Here is a 22,639-nt window from a genome sequence, read left to right as displayed (position 1 = left end):
GGTACATGGAAGTAGAAGGTGACAGCCTAGCTATAGAACATTAGGTATAGTCCTGGGTCACGCAGCCGCCTCTAGTAGTCAGGAGCTTCCTTCTCTTAGTACACACTGTATATGTTCTGCTCATGGTGTATAAGTATTTTATAGGAAGGTCACGCTATTTTAGCACTTGTTGCATACAGTAGAAGTTCGGACTACATATCCCATCAGCAACTGCGGCCGTGCACGTAGTGAATCGTTGCCTTCAGCCGCAGTGTGTTCTGGGAGTGGTAGTCTGGAGAAAGGAGTGTGAGACGTAGATTAGGTGCGACGGGATTGTTGACAGACACTAAACATGGCTCTATTTCCAGCATTTGCCGGATGCTCCAGTGCTGGTGCTGTCCCTGAACAAACGGGTAACCGCCGGAGAGACCCCTGCACTGTCCACTAGCTCCCCCTATACCGCTCCAAAGTCGGCAGAGAACCATAGTCTTGTCATAGAAACCTTCTACCCCTTAACTCCTGCAACAGAACTCTTATACTCCTCCACTCTACCATAGAACTCTTATCCTCCTCCACTTTTGTCATAGAGCCCTTATACCCTTCCACTTCAGCCATAGAACCCTTATGTCCCTCTACTTCTGTCACAGAGCCCTTATACCCCTCCACTTCTGTCACAGAGCCCTTATACCCCTCCACTTCTGTCACAGAGCCCTTATACCCCTCCACTTCTGTCACAGAGCCCTTATACCCCTCCACTTCTGTCACAGAGCCCTTATACCCCTCCACTTCTGTCACAGAGCCCTTATACCCCTCCACTTCTGTCACAGAGCCCTTATACCCCTCCACTTCTGTCACAGAGCCCTTATACCCCTCCACTTCTGTCACAGAGCCCTTATACCCCTCCACTTCTGTCACAGAGCCCTTATACCCCTCCACTTCTGTCACAGAGCCCTTATACCCCTCCACTTCTGTCACAGAGCCCTTATACCCCTCCACTTCTGTCACAGAGCCCTTATACCCCTCCACTTCTGTCACAGAGCCCTTATACCCCTCCACTTCTGTCACAGAGCCCTTATACCCCTCCACTTCTGTCACAGAGCCCTTATACCCCTCCACTTCTGTCACAGAGCCCTTATACCCCTCCACTTCTGTCACAGAGCCCTTATACCCCTCCACTTCTGTCACAGAGCCCTTATACCCCTCCACTTCTGTCACAGAGCCCTTATACCCCTCCACTTCTGTCACAGAGCCCTTATACCCCTCCACTTCTGTCACAGAGCCCTTATACCCCTCCACTTCTGTCACAGAGCCCTTATACTCCTCCACTTCTGTCACAGAGCCCTTATACCCCTCCACTTCTGTCACAGAGCCCTTATACCCCTCCACTTCTGTCACAGAGCCCTTATACCCCTCCACTTCTGTCACAGAGCCCTTATACCCCTCCACTTCTGTCACAGAGCCCTTATACCCCTCCACTTCTGTCACAGAGCCCTTATACCCCTCCACTTCTGTCACAGAGCCCTTATACCCCTCCACTTCTGTCACAGAGCCCTTATACCCCTCCACTTCTGTCACAGAGCCCTTATACCCCTCCACTTCTGTCACAGAGCCCTTATACCCCTCCACTTCTGTCACAGAGCCCTTATACCCCTCCACTTCTGCCACAGAGCCCTTATACCCCTCCACTTCTGTCACAGAGCCCTTATACCTCTCCACTTTTTCCCATAGACTTCTTGTACCCCTCCACTCCTGCCATAGAACTCTTCTACCTCTACCGAAGAATACTTGCACCCCTAAACCCCTCTCATAGGCAACCACCACAAACTCCTTGTAGAAGTTGTCCTTGGTTAGATTCAAACCTAGGACCCCAGCACTGCAAGACAACAATGCTAACCTCTGAGCCACTATTAAATATTTGGGGTGACTTGATGTCACATGCACCTATTAATATAGACCTGAGGTCACTTTGTGTTCAGTAGGGTTTCAGAGCCATAATGTTGTTTCATTTATGTTTCCACCACAGGGCTGGAATGGCTGAAGAATGAGAGCTTTCGTTCAGAGGATGCCTTGTCCCTGCACCAGCGCACTCAACTTGATCCAACACCCTCTCATCCTGAATCTCCACTGTCCAGGTAGTCTGATGAGTTAGGACCTGATGGGAGTTGGGTTGGTTAACAACTACTACAGCCTGTGGCCTGGAATGACAGATAAGGGCATGTGTCATTTTTTTAAAAAAAATTTTTTATGTAGATTGTGAGCCCCATGTAGGGATCACAATGTACTTTTTTTCCCTATCAGTATGTCTTTGTAGAATGGGAGGAAATCCACGCAAACACGGGGAGAACATACAAACTCCTTGCAGATGTTGTTCCTGGTGGGATTTGAACCCAGGACTCCAGCGCTGCAAGGCTGCAGTGCTAACCACTGAGCCACTGTGTTGCCCTGGGCATGTGTCAATTTTGTACATTTTATCTAAGATGTGTAACATTTCTTTTTTTAATTACACTTTAAAGCTTATATAAGTTCAGTAATAAATTGAATGTATAAATCTTGTAAGTAGTGAGCTTCACCTAGTGGTGGCTGTAGCATTTTATTGCTTGTGTGAAGTGAAACAATTTATAAGGTGAGAAATCTAGGAACTAAGGCTATGGAGTCAGAGTCTTAAAAAAAAGTTACTATTTCACAAAAAAAATATTTTTTTTAAAAATTATTTTATATAATTATTGATATTGTATAATTAACCGAATGAATAGCTTGATGCTTATTTTCTTTGATAGGAATTAAATCACTAGGTTTTGTTCTTGAATTAAAGGGGTTATACCTGAAAATACCTGATTGGTAGGGATCTGTCGGCTAAGGCCCATACCGATCCTGCAAATGGGAGGTGATTTTCCCCTTGTGTGCATTGAGCCTGACCGCAGGGCAGCACTTCCGTTCACTTCAATGGGAGCAGTGGAGACAACTGAAGTAAAGCACTGGGCTATCTCCGGCACTCCCAGTGAAGTGAATGTGAGCACCATCCCGCACCAACCATGCCCACGTTCAGCCTGGCTGCAGTCAGGCTGAATGTACAGTCGGATAAAAGACCTCCATGAGATGGAAAGGTTGCTTTTTTTTTGTTGCTGATTTTGCTGCAGTTTTTTTTAGTCAAAGCCAGGAGTAGATTTGATTGAAGGGCAAAGTATTAGAGCTTCCTTTTCAAGCCACTTTTGACTTTAGCTCAAACAGATGCATCAAAATCTGCATTAAAAATAATCAGCTTGTCCAAAACGTGGGGCCTTAGCCTTAAAGATCTTTACTGCTTCTATCTGGTTTGGTCTACCAACTTCACACCCATGATAGGAACACAAAGTAGGAATCTGCAGGACATTTCATGATACCAAAATTATGCCTCATTCACATTAGGCTGGTCTTTCCACTTTCATTAGTTACTGAGTCATATGTTGTATGATTGACAGCAATGACCATAATCTCAAGTCTTCCGGGAGTGAATCATCTGGTTCAGAGGATGAAAGAAGAAGAAAAAAGAGGAAAAAGAAGAAAAAGAAACATAAAAAGCATAAGAAGAGGAAAAGGAGTAGCGAGGATGACGATGAGCGTGACATCACAGATTTAAAGACTGCTCAGCCATCGGGAGCTGTTCGGTGGGTAGAAGCTGAAAATAGATCATAGATTGTGGACCCAAGGAAGTATTAACTATGCAATATCGGAGGCCGGAAGTTTCTCATGTATCAGGAAATTGCTATAATCAGTTTCCTTATATTTCTTATATTGGAGCACATTCTGACAATCACCGTTCACCTTCCACATTGTAATCACATAGGCCACTGTCGATTTTGGTACTAAATTCACAACAACCAATTTTTTAAAAAAAGTAACAGTAAGAAAAAAATCTAATTCATTAGACAAGAGATAAACTGCATATAGATACATTGTTGTCAGACTGAACAGAGGTTGTAGTGTCTTGGGAAAAACCCAAAGAATATGGGTACCATAAAAAGAGGGGGTGTATGGTCTATATAGATAGTCTATTGGTGTAACAATGGATATAGAAGTCTGTAGTAGTGTTTTTACTACACAGAGTAACCATCCAAACACTTATTAATAATGACGCATAATCATATATCTCAGCGAGTAGATCCTGCACATAAAACAGAAATAGAGAAAATATTTCAGACATTCAGGCCAAGCATATACCATACATTATCCACAAATGACACATAGAATGGTCATTAAAGGGGAATTCCCATATACATAATCATATCTATATTTGTAGATAATTAAAAGTTAAACAGTTTTGCAAATATAAGTAATTAAAAATTCTGCAGCGTTTTAAAGATTTTCTCTAACCATCTTAGTGATGACAGTCTGTTTTCTTGATCGGTTGCCAATGGTTACGACCACAAATGCAGAAACTTTCTATGGTCTGGCACAGCTATGATTTTCTTATTGTAGCTGGGTTATCAGGCAGGGGCACTACATGTATTAGAAGATATCCCGGCCACAATAAGGAAATCATAGCTGATTTTGGGACCTTAGAAAGGTCCTGCATTCATGGTCGTATCCAATGGCAACCGATCAAGACTTAAAAGACTGTGACCACAAGATACTAGAGAATATCTTTAAAACGCTGCAAAATATTTAATTACTTATATTTGTAAAAATGTTTAACTTTTAATTATCTACAAATTTTAAAATAATTATGTACGTGGGAATACCCCTTTAAGTCCATGATGTTAAAAGGAATGACACACAAAGTGTATTCAAGACATCAATTCATAAGAGCAAATAATGTGAACATACCCATAGATGCACAAACGGTAAATATTACCTCCGCCAGCTGACTCCACCAGCTATTTTATGTCCATTGTTACACCTATAGACTATCTGTATAGGCCATACCTCTCCCCCTCTCACGTTTCTGGAATCCATAATTCTTTGGGTGTTTCCCAAGGTACTACTACACCCGTTCACAGTCTGACACCTATGTATGTAAATACTGTTTGCCTCTAGTGGGATGAATTTGAGTACCATATCCATTTGTTTTTCTTTCGGTTGGCCATGATATATTGATGGCCTCTCTTGTGCAGGTTTCTATTGGAGATCTGACCATTTGGACAGATCTCCAATAGAAGGGGTTCCTACACTCCAGTGAGGAGTGAAGCCCCTTCTCCGATTATTCAGGTGCAAAGACATTGTCCTTTGTTGCAGTTGTGCTTGGTACTGGTACCCTTTAAAGTTTATAGGTCCATGTTCCTTCACGAACCTGAGGAATGTAACCCCTGAACACTACATTGATGGCAGAGCCTAATGTCCCATAAATGAAATTGTTAATAATTTCATGTCTTTCTGGTCTGTAAAGGGTTAAATTATCCTGAATCTGTATTAATACTTCTGAATTTGTGACTGTTGTCTGCAGGGAGGACACTCGGGGATCAGTCGCCAGCCGCTCTATCTGGCTGGATGAAACCCAGTCTGCACCAGAGGAGACTTTCAGAATTGATAAGAAATCTGATCCAGCAAACTGGGAGTATAAGTCTTTGTACCGAGGAGACATTGTACGGTGAGGATAAAGCAGCAGTCATCTTTTATAGGTTAAAGCGGCAATTCGATGTAAAATCTCACTGTACTAAAGTACGATGAAGAAAGGGTTCAGTCTCACTAGCCTCAGCAGGCTTCTAATTCATTTGTCACTTTGTGCTTTATTATTATTGTACGTCCAGGATAATAATAGAAAAGATAAACTCATCTCTGCCCTATTCCCCAGAGAATTGCATAGGGCATGGTTTCCTGGTGGTCAGTTTTAAAACCCGTTCATTTGAATGGGTTTTAAAAGCAAACCGCCGGGGTCCGTATGCAGCCTCTCCACGGGAAAACAGTTTTTTTTGGCTGGACACAAAGTCCTGCATGTCCAACTTTGTGTCTGGCCAAAAAAAACTGTTTCCCCGTGGAGAGGCTGCATACGGTCACCGGAGGTTTGCTTTTAAAACCCATTCAAATGAATGGGTTTTAAAACTAACCACCGAGAAGCTGTCCCCTATGCATCTATGCATTTTCTCTGGGGAATAGAACGGAGAGCCAGCGGGCGGTCACGGGCGCAAGTGGGAACGCCCCTAACAGGTTTAATAAAGACCAGAAAGTGCTGCTGCAACAGAGGGAACTTCAGAATCAGCAACTCTGTTTAACACCTAGCTTTCCTCAGAGTATATTATCACCACTTGGTCGCCTCAATACTATTACATTTATAGAGAAATTTAGTAATACTTTGTTTTATGTATCTTGACGTTATTAGGAGTTATTTAAAGCGCACCTTCAGTTCAGAAATCTGACTGAGAAATCCTTACGCTAGGTTCACACCTGCGTTCAGCACTCCGTTCTGTGCTTTCCGTCTTCTACATGCAAGAAGACGGAAAGCACAGACCGGGTCCGGCCGTGAGCGGCGGTGAGCGTTTTATGCTCTCCGCCGCGAAACCGTTTTTTTTTTAAATCCGGACACAGAGTACTGCATGGCCGACTCTGTGTCTGGATTAAAAAACCCGGTTTCGCGACGGAGAGCATAAAACGCTCACCGCCGCTCATGGCCGGACATCTTTCTCACCCATTCAAATGAATGGGTGAGAAAGACTCCTGCAGGTTTGTGTCTCCTGCTCTGTTTTATGCAGGAAATGGAAACCTGCATAACGGAGTGTCGGGCGCAGATGTGAACGAGCCTTTAGCCATTAACTGAGATCCCATAGAAAACTATTTATTGTGAATTGTAGTAGCCAATGCATCTTTTACTGTGCCTCTCCGCAGAGTATTCTAGGTACAAACACTGAACCAGCAGGGGAAAGATGTGGGATCCCACACCCTAATTGTTAAACAGGAGGTACCAGCTTGTTGAATGCAGCTCTGTATGTGATTGGAGTATAAAAGTGACATGAAGTAAAGTAATAATTTGTATTAATGCAAACTGTAAAGTGATGTTTGTTTGTAGGAAGACCATACAATATATCATCTTCAATGTATGATGGGAGTAGTAAATATCTGCCCTTGTTTCCTGTCCATAGGTATAGGAGGAGAGGTCATTCATGCCTGGGCCTTGATCCCAAAAAGCAGCAAATCATCTGGGAGGACACAAACCACAAGAAGACATCTCAAAAAAGAGTAGATCGCTATTACAGCCGCACAGCGATGCAGTCATTGCGGTCCAAGGGAGAGACAGTATGTTGCAGTAAGGATAGTGCCGACCCTGCCTCCAGTGGGTTTATTCCAGTAAAGGACTGTGAACCAGAACCCTCTGCCTCCTCTTCTGGTCCAGCCAGCTGGGTGAATCCACTGGGAGTGTATGACAGCTCCACTGCCATGTGGCTGCAAGGTAGAGGGGGACCAGAGAACAAGATTCCAGCTGTGGAGCCCAGAGACACCACTGTCCTGGAAAAGGTAGAGGATTACAACAAGAGAATCCGAGAAAACCCCGGAGACATCAAAACATGGATGGAGTTTGTCTCATTTCAGGTGTGCTGTTTATAATGAAGAAGTATTATATGGCCTTGACTTATCTTCTTGTTCTGGAAATGCTGGGTGATGACATATGTATATTCAGTTGCAGGATATGTGACTAAGCTTACGATAGATGTACAGCAGACTTGACTAGTACTTTCTTTCTCTGTTTACAGGATGAGTTGATCCATCAACCCAGCATGTACTCTACCAATGAGAGTGAGATAGACAGCCACCGAATGTCTCTAAAGATGGTCCTGGAGAAGAAGCTGTCGATACTGGAGAGAGCCATCGAGAATAACCCGGCCAGTACAGAGCTGAAGTTGTCGCGGCTGCAGTTGTGTGCAGAATTCTGGGAGAACACTGCGCTGCTTAAAGAGTGGCAAAAGTTGATATTTCTTCACCCCAATGATCCACAGCTCTGGCAGAAATATCTGCAGTTTGTTCAGGGGCAATTCAGCACCTTTTCAGTCTCCAAAGTGAACGCCATCTATGGGAAGTGTCTCAGCACCCTGTCTGCAGTACATGATGGCAGTATGCTCTCTCATCCGGCCATGCCTGGTACTGAGCACAGCATGTATAGTGAGTAGAGTCTTTACTATTTACCCTGGCAGGGCTTCTTTCAAGTCTTTTCCAAACTATTTGCTTCTAATTTTACCTCTGTCAAAAAATGTTACATTGTATGCCAAACATCGGAGAAGGAAGGTGTGGTTTACCTTAAGTAACATTTTACGATGCATTTATCATGTGCACATGTTTTTTGAAAGGTCAAATATATCTGACAGTAGTGAAATCACGATTTCCTTGAGGTGGATTTGTGGATTTATAATGCTCTTGTGTCTTTTTAGGAAATTAGGTGAAAGGAAATACACCTCAGAAAAAACATGCATGCAGCCAAAAAGGGGAAAAAATGGAAACAATAAATTTCCCATATTTGTTAAGCAAAAATACAGAAATGCTGATAAGTTAAGACCAGTGTTTTGTGTAACCTCTTAATTCTGATGCATCTTGCCGGGTCCCGTACACAAGAATTAAAGGGATTATCCACTTTCTAATATTGATGGCCTATCCTTGATGCAGTACATCACTGAAAACCGCTCTATCCTGAAGCAGCCAAGCTGTGGATGGGCCATCAGTAATAGAAAGTGAATAAGCCCTTTAAAATCTACATCAGTCAGCTATAACTTGCTTCACTTTCCTGGTTATAGTTAATCTATTGGGCAAAGTATTTCTGCTGTGACTTGCCTTAATCCTTTTCTTGCTATGGCGTGGAGGACCAACAACTCCGATCCGGTAAGAATCTAGTAGTAAGGAACTGCGCTCTCTTGTTTGGTAAAATAGTAGATTCGATTTTATTGACTTCAACAAACTCTCACACAACGCGTTTCTGGCTTTATACTACGCCCTTCTTCAGGTGTATTGGTTTCTCTCACTGCTGTGCTGGTTGCTTCCAGCCCAGCAGTGAGAGAAACCAATACACCTGAAGAACGGCGTAGGATAACGCCCGAAACGCATTGTGTGAGAGTTTGTTGAAGTCAATAAAATCAAATCTACTATTTTACCAAACAAGAGAGCGCAGTTCCTTACTACTAGATTCTTACCGGATCTGAGTTGTTGGTCCTCCACCCCTATCATTTACACCCACGAGGTGTCAGGAACATTGCTGCCTCGACCTATGAGAAGCATTTTGTGGCCTAACATTTGCAAACAGTGTTGTGGCTTAGACCCACAACCCTCCAAGGTGAGCTCCTTAGCTTAATTAAGATCACACCAAACCAAGAAATGCTGCACTACGGTTTGCTTGGTGTTTTTGTCATTCTTTATTTCTTGCTATGGCGACTTTCTTACAAAAGTTGCAAATGTGGCAGAAAATGTCCCAAAAAATTTTTTGCACAACAAAGATCTGCAACTTTGTCATACCTTTTATCATGGCTTGTATTCCAGAAAACTTGTGTACCAGACAGGGCTAAGCCATTTGGTTTATTTATTTTCCACTGTAATAATGAAGAAATGCTACAATTATAGTGCCATCACTGCACTTTGCATATTTTAGTGCATTTCTTCAAAAAAAATATATTTATAACGTATGCTGTAAATATCTTATAGGTGGGGCCTCCTCTGGGATTTTTGTCATCTGGAGAACAGCTATTAAAGTATCTTACCTAGACTTGAATGAAGAGAGCTAAAGCTACTCAGCTCTCACTGGCTATGCCTTTGGTCATATTACCCCTTTAAGGCTCCGTTCCCACGGAGTAACTCGCCACACCCATTCTGACATGTAAACACGTGTCAGAGTGAGCGCTGTAAAACAGAATCCCATTGACTTCAATGGGTGCCGTCTTACGCGCGCTACACATTGAAATCAATCGGTTAAAAAGCCTCCCATTGATTTCAATGTGTAGTGCGTGTAAGACGGCACCCATTGAAGTCAACAGGATTCTGTTTTACAGCGCTCACTCTGACACGTGTTTATGTGTCAGAATGAGCGGCATGTTACTCTGTGGGAACGGAGCCTAAGACTGGCGAGAAAATGTTATTGATGCAGATCAGTAAGCCAGAAACCATGTGATTGCTACAACATGTGGATCCATTCAGGTTTGGTCTATTCAGCTATTGATGACATTCTGACAAGTCCCAAAATGAGAAATCAGAATATATTCAAAGTTTGACATACCTTTATGTTATGACATCTGTTTGCACACAACTGAGGTGCGGTGTAAGTTCAGTACAATGGATACTGCAGCCTAACCATGGTGTCACCAGCCACAGAACCAGACTGGATGAAAGGAGACAGCCAGTTCTCTTTCCATGTATAGTTTATTTGGCAATAGTTTTTTGCCTGTTCCATTAATATTTACCGTAGATAGAACCGTGAATTTGTACTTCTTCTAATAGACATTGTGTGTTATTCCCTCTTCATTCTCTTCTTGCTGTCAGAAGATAGTTATGTTCTTTTTCACTTTCTGAGGAAGCAAACTAATCTGATCCTAGTGCTGCTGGAACAGGATAGAAATTCTTACTGAGTTCAGTCTAGACAACCCTCTGTGAGGTAGTCTGAACTCCATATTGATACATCCCTCCTGTGCTGATACATTGTGCATGTGTATGGGTCACAGAGAAAACTCACAATCAGATACAATTCTAGCAAATCCTCAGCTGTGTGACAATGACTACATAAAGAAGGCTTCTGGCAGCAACCATTAAATTGAGAATAGAGAGAATTTAAATGTAAAGTATATTAACCCATTTATGCCTAGTTTCCCATTATTGGAACTCAAAACCAATATAACCTCCAGCATAAATGGGTTAAGAAGGTAATGAACTTTTATTATACATTTGTAAAACGAGTAAGCCCTTTTATTGGTCAGTCTTAATGTAACTTTTCTTCCTTTGACAGATATTTTTCTTCAGCAGTGTCACTTCCTGCGTCAGGCCGGCCACTGTGAAAAAGCTATGTCCTTGTTCCAAGCCCTTATGGACTTCACTTTCTTTAAGCCAGATAGTGTGAATAAAATGACAACTAAAGAGCAGGTAAACCCATACTGACGCAAGCGCTGTGTGCAGGCACCATCCACAATTGCAATCTACAGTACAGTACTACAGTGCTTTATAAGGCTATGTTCACAGCGCTATTAATGTCTGTTGCTGTCATCAATCATAGGATGACAGCAATGGACATTAACTGTTGCGAAGTATTGAACACCGACTGAGCCCCCTCTGTCTGTATGTGTTCCCATCAACTCTAGATGGGAAAATGACAGATGCTGTGTTCCATCATGTTTGTTTACTTTAGTAACAAAAGAAAAAGTCCTGCATACGCAATTCTTTCTTCCATCATAAAAGTAAAAAACATGATGGAAGAAAGCTTTTGTTTTAATTTTTACATTGGGGTGGATGCAGATGTACCCTCTGAGGGGACTTTGTCTGCATCTGTATTTAATGTCCATTGTTCTCATCCTGTGATAGATGACAGCAGTGGACATTAAATAACGTTAGTGTGAACCTACCCTAACATGGAGTGAAAAATGTATTTTCCTTCATGGTCTGAGAGTTCTACAGTATATAATCACTATATCTGCACTAGTACTCACAGCAGTTCAATATGAATTTGTGCAGTTTAAGACTGAACTATAAACAATAGAGTTCTAAATGTAGTTTGGGATGTGACTGTATCCTGACAGTGTGGCACAAAAGCACATGCTCTGTACAGTATATACAGGGGTTGTGCGGCTAAGAACACTTATCTCCTGTCTGATTCATGGGAGCCTGGCTGTCTGTTCCCCCAGCGTCCAGTAAATTAGGGGACCAAAAGTCCCCCTTAAATCTCCTTGTGAGTAGAGTGCTACTGTGCTTACGTGACCAGTGTTCCATTCACTTCTATGGGCTGTGGGTGCTGCAAGTCCTCCGTTTTACTGGTCTCCTGATCCTTGAGGCACCCAGTGTTTGGATCTGGATTCTTATTGTAACAATTCTAAGTAGATGCTAGAAGGAATCACTGGCAGCCGTTCGTCTCTGTACAAGCTGTTGCTCTATTCAGCTGCGTCTTCCATATAAATATCTGCAGCGATCAGACACTTATCCTCCGTTGTGAGGATAGGAGAGTCTGTCTGCAGGAAAATTGGTATCGAAGTAATGACAGTACCTTGAAGGGTAACTTCTACACTTTCCAAAAGCCGCCTCTCTTATTCTGCATTGAAGCTCCATTTGAAAATTTCTTTTTATGCTAATTAGCTGAAAAGGACTTTCTGGGGGTTTTCTCTCCTGTTAGGACTTCACTCTTTGCTGTAGGAGCAGTTAACTAGAATGTAGAGTAAAGCCATTGCAGGAGAAGAAATACTCCTTTTCAGCATAAGAATAAAATTCTGATACTCATGAAAATAGACCTGCAATGTAGAGTAAGAAATTCATCTTTGGAAAGTGTACAATCAGCCTTACAGAATACTAATTATCCTGCTGACAGATTCCCTTTTAATCAGCAGATGGTAACAGTGAGGTGATGAGGAGATGGTCCTGCATCCTGAAAGCTAACGAGAAAGTGCCTAAAACCTGAATTTCATGCTATATATATATTTTTTTTTTTCATTTTTTATAAATAATGTGGTATTGCGAACATAGGGCTGCATGCCATGACAGTTGTGCTATAACCTGTAATACTGCTGCTCCCAAGAAAGGCCCCCAAAATGTAAAGAATTCCCAATTACACTTTTCTCAGGCAGAGACTTCCATAGTCTCATTGCTCTTACAATAAAGAACCCCTTTCGAAGTCTGTATAGAAACAATATTTCTTCACATTCAGAAGATTCTTTGTTGTTAAAAGTCTTGGGTATAAAGAGATCTTGTCAGAAAGGTCTATACTGACTGTTTTTATTCTTTTACATAATTACTCTTCTTTTTTCCCCAAACTACATAGTTTTGATAACCTCTCTGAGTACTGTAGTTCACCCAGTTCAATTTATTAGTTTAGTTGATCTAGTATGTCTTTCTTGGGCACAGGTGCCCAAACCTGTTCCCAGTATTCCATGTGCAGTCTGACAAGTGATTTGTAAAGTGGCAGAATCAGGTTTGCGTCATATTTATCCATGTTTCTTTTAATGCATGCCATGATCTTCTTTTTTGCCTGACCAGCAGTTGCCTCTCAAGTTTACTGTCAACTAAAATGTTTAAGTCCTTTTCTATGTCAGTTTTACCCATCATTTTCCAAGTAAGTGAGCAAGTATAATGCGCTCTTATATGTAGAGGTATCTGAGTTAAAAAATACATGGATGCAGTGCCATTCCACTGCTCAGCCATTGCACGTCTCTCCATATACTATGGTCTGTGCAGTGAAGAAGAATTGGGTCTATAATAGAATGTTGCACCCATCTCAACTGCTGCCTCTAAAGCAGACTTTATCTGGCATGTAAATAAAATGTAGCACCCCTTCAGTTCAACCCATTTTGCATAGTGTGTTCTGCTCCATTTTTTTGGTGATGGGTAACTGATGATAAATAGTGATGAAGTGCAGGAACGCTGCAGCCACGTGGTGAATTACACAAATTGCAGATATTTATATGGAAGACGCAGCTGAATAGAGCAACAGCTTGTACAGAACCGATCGGCTGCCAGTGACTCCTTCTAGCCGTCTAATTAGAAATGTTGCAATAAGAATCTTCTCTGCCAGGATGAACTCCACAAGGGCTGGATTATGGATTATTAAATCGGAAGTGTTCAGCTCTGAGCCATGAATCCATAGTGAATCCAAACCCAATTGCTGCCAGCTGTACCAGGCAGGTTTAGTTAATTCTGTTGGATTGGGTTGTGTGTATATACAGAATATACAATAAAATGTTCTCTTAGGAAGAAAATGTGTCCACAAGCAATAACTCTTCAATACTGTTTAGTATCAGTGAAAAAGTGTTGCTGTATTGCCCTGGGATAACACCAGCAATCACCACTGTATAGTGGAGTCACTGTTTACATACATTACAATACTAATCATGTATTATACTCCATACCTACACTCACTATTCTGCTGGTGGTGGAGTAACTGTGCACACATACATTACATTACTTCCATTGTACTGATCCTTAGCTACACTTAGAGCTGCAGTCATTATTCTGATCACAATGGTCACTGCAGCAGATATACTAATGAAAATACACCAGAATTTTTGGATCAATTTGCTGAAAGTGGTCACATGTTGTACAGTACATTTGTTAAGCGGCGTTCACACTGCCGTTGCTGTCCACCCTGGGGTGTCCGTGGTAAACCCCCAGGAAACCGGACAGCAGGATCAGTACAGGATAAGTAATGTACTGTATATACACAGTTACACCACCAGCAGAATAGGGAGTACAGATCTGGAGTGTAATACAGGATGTAACTCAGGATCAGTACAGGATAAGTAATGTACTGTATTGTATATACACATTTACACCACCAGCAGAGTAGGGAGTGCAGCTCTGGAGTGTAATACAGGATGTAACTCAGGATCAGTACAGGATATGTAATGTAATGTACTGTATATACACAGTTACACCACCAGCAGAATATTGAGTGCAGCTCTGGAGTATAATACAGGATGTAACTCCGAATCAGTACAGGATAAGTAATATAATATAGTTCGTAGATGATATTACAAAAATAATATCCTTCCTTAAAGGGCAAGTACAAGGCTTATATTGGTGATAAATTTGTCTGTAGAAAGTGATCATCCTTTCACAAAATAAGACTTGAAATAATTTTTGTTATCTTTTTATTTCAGGTGGAATTTTTTGAGCCTTTCTGGGATAGTGGGGAGCCTCGGTTTGGAGAAAAAGGAGCAAAAGGCTGGAGCTCATGGATGAGGCAGCAAGAGAGGGGAGGTTGGGTCGTGATCAATAACCTGGGTAATACTCTTGTATATCTATTTCAGATTAGAGATTAGAATGGTTACCTCTTCTCCGTGCTTACTCTTTAGCACCAGACTACAGTTGGGGCGAGTCATATTCAAAAAGCTTCACATCTTGAAACAGGAGAGAATTGAAAGAAAGAATTTCTATTAGCAGTTTCAGTTCCAGTGATTACATTTAGGAAACCATTATAACTTTCGTATCTATTTTCTAGGTGAAGAGGAAGATGATGAAGCAGATGAGGAGATTGATATCAAAGATAAAAACCGCCCCAGATCTGAAATCTGGCTGAACATTGAGTGCGCTCGGGAGGCCAAACACTGGATACCGTGGAGACCAGACCCAACCAAGAAACAAAATGAGGAAGATTGTGATGACCCTGAAAGACAGGTGAGACCTCAAAAACATTTAAAGGGGTTGTCCCATAACAAGGATCCTATCTATACTGCTTGTTAATGTGGATTTAAGACTTTTCCTAAATACACTGCTTCAGCAAACTGCTTTGTTTGTCCACTATCTTAATTTATTCACTTCATTGTTGACACTGCATTTCTATGGCCCTTGAGATTATCTGCTCATTTCCCAAGTGACTAGCTGCCTGCTCTTAGGAGGAAGGGAGGGGCTAAGTGCACGGGAGCGAGCTTGTGTCTGTAGCTGTTCCTGTGTCTACACCACACATGTGACCTAGCTTCCTGCTCTCTATATAACAGTCTAAATCATAGTAGGCTAAAGGACCTGGTCCCTCTGCTCACTAGGATTTAGCTTTCTTATATAGAGCAGGCTAAAAGCTAGTGGATAGAAGGACCTGGTCCCTTAGCCGACTCTATATAGAACAAGCTAAATCCAAGTGTTATAGGACCTTTGATGACATCACAGGCCCTTCAGTCGTCCCATAGGATCACGCTATGTCGTGGGCGGAGCTACATGCTAATTTGGGGGTGGAGCTAAACTGGAGGTAGTCGGACAGTATGGCTTTGCATAAGAAACCCCGCCCACCAATTGGCGTCTAAAACCAGGAAGAAAGAAGTCTTTACAGCAGCGAAGACTGGTGAGCAAGGGACATGGGAATACCCCTTTAATGTACTACAAAAGTTACATTTCTGTCTTATACTCCAGTCACATTCAGAACTGCATTCATAATTTTTGTGGCTGCTACAATACCTTACTGATACACATACACTCACCGGCCACTTTATTAGGCACACCATGCTAGTAACGGGTTGGACCCCCTTTTGCCTTCAGAACTGCCTCAATTCTTCGTGGCATAGATTCAACAAGGTGCTGGAAGCATTCCTCAGAGATTTTGGTCCATATTGACATGATGGCATCACACAGTTGCCGCAGATTTGTCGGCTGCACATCCATGATGCGAATCTCCCGTTCCACCACATCCCAAAGATGCTCTATTGGATTGAGATCTGGTGACTGTGGAGGCCATTGGAGTACAGTGAACTCATTGTCATGTTCAAGAAACCAGTCTGAGATGATTCCAGCTTTATGACATGGCGCATTATCCTGCTGAAAGTAGCCATCAGATGTTGGGTACATTGTGGTCATAAAGGGATGGACATGGTCAGCAACAATACTCAGGTAGGCTTTGGCGTTGCAACGATGCTCAATTGGTACCAAGGGGCCCAAAGAGTGCCAAGAAAATATTCCCCACACCATGACACCACCACCACCAGCCTGAACCGTTGATACAAGGCAGGATGGATCCATGCTTTCATGTTGTTGGCACCAAATTCTGACCCTACCATCCGAATGTCGCAGCAGAAATCGAGACTCATCAGACCAGGCAACGTTTTTCCAATCTTCAATTGTCCAATTTTGATGAGCTTGTGCAAATTGTAGCCTCAGTTTCCTGTTCTTAGCTGAAAGGAGTGGCACCCGGTGTGGTCTTCTGCTGCTGTAGCCCATCTGCCTCAAAGTTCGACGTACTGTGCGTTCAGAGATGCTCTTCTGGCTACCTTGGTTGTAACGGGTGGCTATTTGAGTCACTGTTGCCTTTCTATCAGCTCGAACCAGTCTGGCCATTCTCCTCTGACCTCTGGCATCAACAACGCATTTCCGCCCACAGAACTGCCGCTCACTGGATGTTTTTTCTTTTTCGGACCATTCTCTGTAAACCCTAGAGATGGTTGTGCGTGAAAATCCCAGTAGATCAGCAGTTTCTGAAATACTCAGACCAGCCCTTCTGGCACCAACAACCATGCCACGTTCAAAGGCACTCAAATCACCTTTCTTCCCCATACTGATGCTCGGTTTGAACTGCAGGAGATTGTCTTGACCATGTCTACATGCCTAAATGCACTGAGTTGCCGCCATGTGATTGGCTGATTAGAAATTAAGTGTTAACGAGCAGTTGGACAGGTGTACCTAATAAAGTGGCCGGTGAGTGTAGATTTACTCTGAGTATAATGTAAAAAATGTCATGACATCATATTTGGTATTGAGTTTTTTAGGTACTTGCTTGCTTGAGGCTCTCTACACTTACAAGGAGTTTTCTCCTTTTCTGTGACCATTTAATAATCCATAATATCTGATAATCCAGCATGTTGATACAGTTCCAAGCTTTATGGATCATCAGTTTGTGATTCTTGGAGCTGATTCTGCTGTTACTTCATGTTTACATCTTTTTTCAGGTCTTATTTGATGACATTGGCCCTTCCATGTTCAAAATTTCCAGTGCAGAGTTGAAGTTTCAGCTTGTCTTGTCCTTCCTGCAGTTCCTTGGAGTTCCCTGTTACTCTGCATTACCCCCTACATCTTTGTATCTCTCTTTGGACAATGCCTCCATGTTTGACCACACACCTTTTTACGAGCGGCTGCTGACATCCTATGACCTGCCTCTGTCTGGAGTTAGCACTGTTGGCCATCTTGATACTATGAGCAGGAGCAGAAAGCAGATTGGCCATTGTAAGGATGGAGAGTGCTTCATACAAGATGTCTTTCAATCTGCTATGTCCTTCTTTACAGTGGAGGAGAAGATGAAGCTTTCTGTCTTCTGGCTTCAGTATGAAATAACTAAGGTATTAGAGTTTATCGCTTTTAATTCCTTACTGTTTTGGAGATAGATGCTTGCTGTTAGAAGCAAAAATTTGCCTCTGTCTTCTTTATTGTATTCAAATAACAGAGCTGCACAATAATGTAACTGTGGGTCTAGCACCACTTATTTCAGTAACGGTAACACCTTTTTGATTTTCTTGTTTCCAGGTGGTTCAGTGTCTGCAGGAAAAAAATAAGAAAAAGCTGAAATCTCAAGGAAAAAGAAGCAAGAGGCTGGCAAAAGGGCTTCTTAAAGAAACAATGAACCGGAACAGCCTGGCACTCTGGAAGGAGTATGCTCTTCTAGAATGGCTGCTGGGGAACACCGAAGAAGCTAGGAAGGTGTTTGATGCCGCCATTGGACTTGCAGGCAGCCAAGGGTTAAAGGACCAAGCTTTACGAAGTCTCTGTTTATTGTATGCAGAGCTAGAAGCAGAAACAGGGGCCCAAGCAGGTCATGAGGCTGGCTTTCGTGCAGTCCACATTCTTACCAGCCTTGCTGAGAGTACCACTTATGTGCCATATAAAGGGCCAGTCCCTGCTGTCAGCTTATTAAAGGCAAGGAAAGTATATGAGCATGCACTGGAAGATTCCCTGAAGCTCTCTGCAGACTCTTCTCTTGTCACTATAACTGGCTGCCTTGCTCTTTTTCAGTATCTCACTGCAGGAATAGACTCTGCTATTGCAGTGTTTAGTCAGGTCTCTGATTCCATGACACCTTCTGGGAGAAAACGGCAGGAAGCACATTGTTCTGGGAGCCCTTTACAAGAGGTCATCATGATGCATACTAACTTACTGAAGTACCATATGAAGCTTAGCGTCTACCCACGAGCTCCTCTTAGGGAGGCCTTAATGGCTGCTTTGCGTTTGTACCCCAATAACATTACCCTCTGGAAGTCCTACATCCAGTCCGAGAGCAAATCTCACAACAGCAATAAAACCAGGAGGTTCATAGACTGTGTCAGGAGGACGACAGACTCTCTGGAGCCATATCTGTTTGCAATCCACGCAGAAGAGAGAAGGAAAAAGCTTGTGGAATCTGTACAGAGGTGATGTGATGATAATGTATAAATTTATCCTAACAACCTGCTGCTTACTGAGATTTTTAGTGATGTACAGTAGAAGGATAAGGTTCATAACTTTCTGCAGTTTTGGATCCACACAGTATTAAGGTTAAATTTCCGTGTTGGCACTTTGCAATAAATTAATGAGTTTTAGGTTGCCGTTTGGGCACCCAGCCTCTAAAAGGTTCGCCATCACTGGATTATGCTGAGCTAACAACATAGCCCATATATAATAAGCCATCCAACATGCAAATATTACAGGGGAAAAAATTCATATTAGAAAAGACTAAGAGGAAATGTTATGCCATAGATCCCATATTTTACCTTTTGCACTGTCTTGTCAATATAAGTGGCATTTAACAACGGTGACTAAATTATAGAAATGTAGTAATTAACCAAATAGTGACTGAATAGTGTGAGGCAGACAGGCACTTAAAGGGGTTGTTTCATCTCAAAGATCCTATCTATACTGGTAGCTTATGTAAATTGAAGACTTTCTAAATGTATTGCTTTAGAAATGCTATTTTGTTTGTCTGCTATGTGAACTCTGCTAGCAGGACAATCAGTTCGGCTAATTGCAGTTTGCTGATAAAGCAGAGTGTGTTATCTATATATGTAAACACACAAATAACACTGAGTTCCTTCCTTCCCAAGCATGTGCATATTATCTGATCTGCATACATTTGCATTATTTGCATCTGCTAACAAAAGCCACTGCTGGAAAGAAAGATTGCAACATTTTTATTTTCTTGCCCCCTTTTCTTCTCTCGCTAAAACTGGAGTTACTGCCCGCTATTGATCACTGCCACATGCTGTGCTTTTATGTTTTACAGCGGAAACTCAGGAGACATTCACACTGTCATGCCAGAAACAGGCCTGTCCAATCGCATCAAGACACTGTTTGAGCGTGGACTGAGCACAGAACAAGGATCCCGATGTCTTCTGCTCTGGCGCATGTACTTGCGGTTCATGGTGAGGGACTCTTTCCAGTCTTTGTATAATAGTCTGATGGTCAGGAGGGAAACTGAACCATCTAGCAGCCTGCTTACTGACACTAGTTGTCCTTTTTTCTTTCTATTTCAATTGGGATGTTACAGGTCACATATAAAATTAGTGGAGTTACTGTGCACATTCTTCATGTGATACATTGTACGTGATTTTTTCTGTACTGATCCTGAGCTGTATCCTGTGCTATGCTCCAGAGCAGTACTCAATACTCTGCTAGTGGAATAACTGTTTACGTACATTACATTACTTATCCTTTACTGTTCCTATGTTACATCCTGTATTATACTCCAGAGCTGTGCTCACTATTCTACTGATGAACTCTCTATGTACATACATTATATTACTTATCCTGTACTGATCCTGAGTTACATCCTTTGTCATGTCACATAACTGCACTCACTATTTTTTCTGTGGAGTCACTATGAATATACCTTATGTTACTTATCCTGTAGTGATTCTGAATTACAGTCTATGTTCTACTCCAGAGCTGCACTAGCTATTTGGCTGGAGATGTCATTATGTACATACCTTGCATTACTTATCCTGTATAAATCCTACATGTTACATCCTGTATTATACTTCAGAGCTGCACTCACTATTCTGCTGGTGGATTCGCTATGTACATTGTTACTTGATGACCTCTTGTTGTTTTGCAGGTCTCTCAGGGACATCAGGAAAGAAGCCGGGGAATGTTCTATAAAGCCATACAGAGCTGTCCCTGGGCAAAGGTGAGTAATTGTTGGTCCCATGAACCTAACATACATGTATCCTGAGTTTTGATGTACTGTAGGCAATACAACAGATAGGGAGCCTGCACCTGGGTTACGTAAGTAAAGATTCTCTCCAACCTGATGAACAGTCCGATTCTCGATTCTCAGAAACTAGTTTTTATTAGGGGTTCCTATAGGGGGTTATCTTGCTGTAGTATTCTATACATTACCACTCTTCTTATTTCTGGCTGTCAGGTTTTGTATTTGGGGAATCTAGGGGTGATAAACTTGCTGCAATATTTCTCTGGTTTTAGTATCCTCCTCTCTGCCTCTCAGCTTTAGTATTAAGTGGTCCTGTGGAGTGTGAGGGGTGACCATTGCTGGGGTATCTCTTCAGTAATGCTTTCCTGTATTTGGGGGTCCCATAAGGAGGATGAATGTGTCATCAGTGTGGTATTTTTCCAGTAATGCTGTTATCCTCTATGGCTGGCAGGTTTTGTGTTTGGACGCAATTGAATATTTCCCGGATCAGCTGCAAGAACTTGTCGATTTAATGACTGAGAAGGAACTGAGAGTCCGACTGCCCTTGGAGGAGCTGGACCTGTTACTGGAAGACTAGTCACTGACCCCTTGTATACTCATCTTTGTATAATACCCAATAAAACAGTTGTTTGAGATACTGCAGATTTGCAGTTCTCCAGTTTGTAAAAAATTTTTTTTAAAAAGTCTCAATTTTATTGCCTTGGTCTGAACCAGATTGTGCTTTAGTGGATAAAAAGTTTGGGAAAAAAAAGTTGTACCTGACCTGTCATTGTGGTGTTCACTAGTTGGTGGTTCAGTTTAAAACTGAACTTCAGATAATTACTTTATGGAAACATCAATCAGAGAAAACATCCACATCTGGAATTTCATATAAAATGTAAATATTTTATTAACATTATATTAAAGCCAGATAAATACATACAAAAATAATGGGGAAAGAAGGATATAATATCCATAAAACACCAAATCAAAACTCCAAAGGGTAAAGTGACCCAGGAATATATAGCCGAATAAATATAGACACATACCAAGCGGAAGTGAGGCAAAAAGTCAATTAGAGTCACAGAGAATCATGTTAGAACTAATACAAAATTACTGTGCAAGAGGCAAGCAATAATACAGTATAATTAAGTGAATAGCAACCATGTTAAGGAAGCAAATGCAAGGATCCATGGATCTCTAAGAGTAAGTAAGTGACAACCATGTTAAAGGAAACAAGTGATCCTTCCCCCCAAGGAAAGGTAGGGACATAAAGTTATGGTATACCTGGGTTCACCACCACTACGGCCCAACACACGTTTCGTCTATACAGACTTAGCTTGTCTTACGGTGTGGTGGGGGGGAGCCTGGCCACTAGGAGTATCAAAAGATGTCCTCTCCGCTTCTGGGCTACACCCTCTCACATTACTAGTCAGTTTTAGCCTGGTGTCTGTGGGAAGCAGACATGACCTGACTCGGGTTTCTCTGTCTTACATTGTTTTGATTTTATCTTTTCTTTCATGTGCAGGGTGGTCTTCAGCGAGCACGTCACACTAGTCATACCCCCTGCAGGTACAGCACTCTTCTAAAAATGCCTCGCCGGACATCCAGTCCACACTCACTGCAATGGCAGCCAGAAAGCCGGTGACCCCACTTCTGTGTGTGAGAAGTCCATTGAGTTTTATTGGAAACGACAGACACTTAAGTGTCCATTCACACAAAGGATTTTGGCGCTGTGTCAGAATCCACGTGGAAAAAACACAGTTCTATGGGTTCTGCTAGCTCTTTTTTTTTTTTTCTTCAGCTAGTGGAAAAAAAAGCTTCCTTCAGGTGGATTCCGTCTGCAAAAACCAAAGCAGTCAATGGGAGATGGAAAATCCACATGGAAAAACTGCTAGTGTTTTTTTCAAGGTCCATACACTGTGCTGGAGGAAAAAAACAACTCCTAATTCCTGAAGC

At 42.1% G+C, this 22,639-nt stretch overlaps 1 protein-coding gene across 1 annotated transcript; it reads left to right on the top strand.

Annotated features, from left to right (window-relative positions):
* Window positions 1–291: 291 nt before the first annotated feature.
* Window positions 292–21,310, top strand: NRDE2 (NRDE-2, necessary for RNA interference, domain containing). The gene is made up of 14 exons (XM_075282392.1): window positions 292–392; window positions 2,003–2,111; window positions 3,438–3,623; window positions 5,399–5,542; window positions 7,029–7,476; window positions 7,638–8,043; window positions 10,859–10,992; window positions 14,706–14,829; window positions 15,047–15,222; window positions 17,475–17,861; window positions 18,046–18,926; window positions 19,775–19,913; window positions 20,606–20,677; window positions 21,153–21,310. The coding sequence occupies exons 1-14, from the start codon at window positions 332–334 to the stop codon at window positions 21,276–21,278; spliced, it is 3,393 nt and encodes a 1,130-aa protein (XP_075138493.1). The 5' UTR covers window positions 292–331; the 3' UTR covers window positions 21,279–21,310.
* Window positions 21,311–22,639: the final 1,329 nt, after the last annotated feature.

Source organism: Leptodactylus fuscus, chromosome 7, assembly GCF_031893055.1.
Source record: "Leptodactylus fuscus isolate aLepFus1 chromosome 7, aLepFus1.hap2, whole genome shotgun sequence".
In the NCBI taxonomy this organism is placed as follows: Eukaryota; Metazoa; Chordata; class Amphibia; order Anura; family Leptodactylidae; genus Leptodactylus; species Leptodactylus fuscus.
This window is presented reverse-complemented; position numbering and strand designations above follow the sequence as displayed.

What these genes read in the sequence shown, in the direction of transcription:
- NRDE2 (XM_075282392.1), top strand. Translation starts at nt 332, where the DNA reads ATGGCTCTATTTCCAGCATTTGCCGGATGCTCCAGTGCTGGTGCTGTC. An exon ending in TACCGAGGAGACATTGTACG is followed by an intron (nt 5,543 to 7,028) that starts GTGAGGATAAAG and finishes TCCTGTCCATAG; the next exon opens with GTATAGGAGGAGAGGTCATT. An exon ending in GCATGTACTTGCGGTTCATG is followed by an intron (nt 19,914 to 20,605) that starts GTGAGGGACTCT and finishes GTTGTTTTGCAG; the next exon opens with GTCTCTCAGGGACATCAGGA.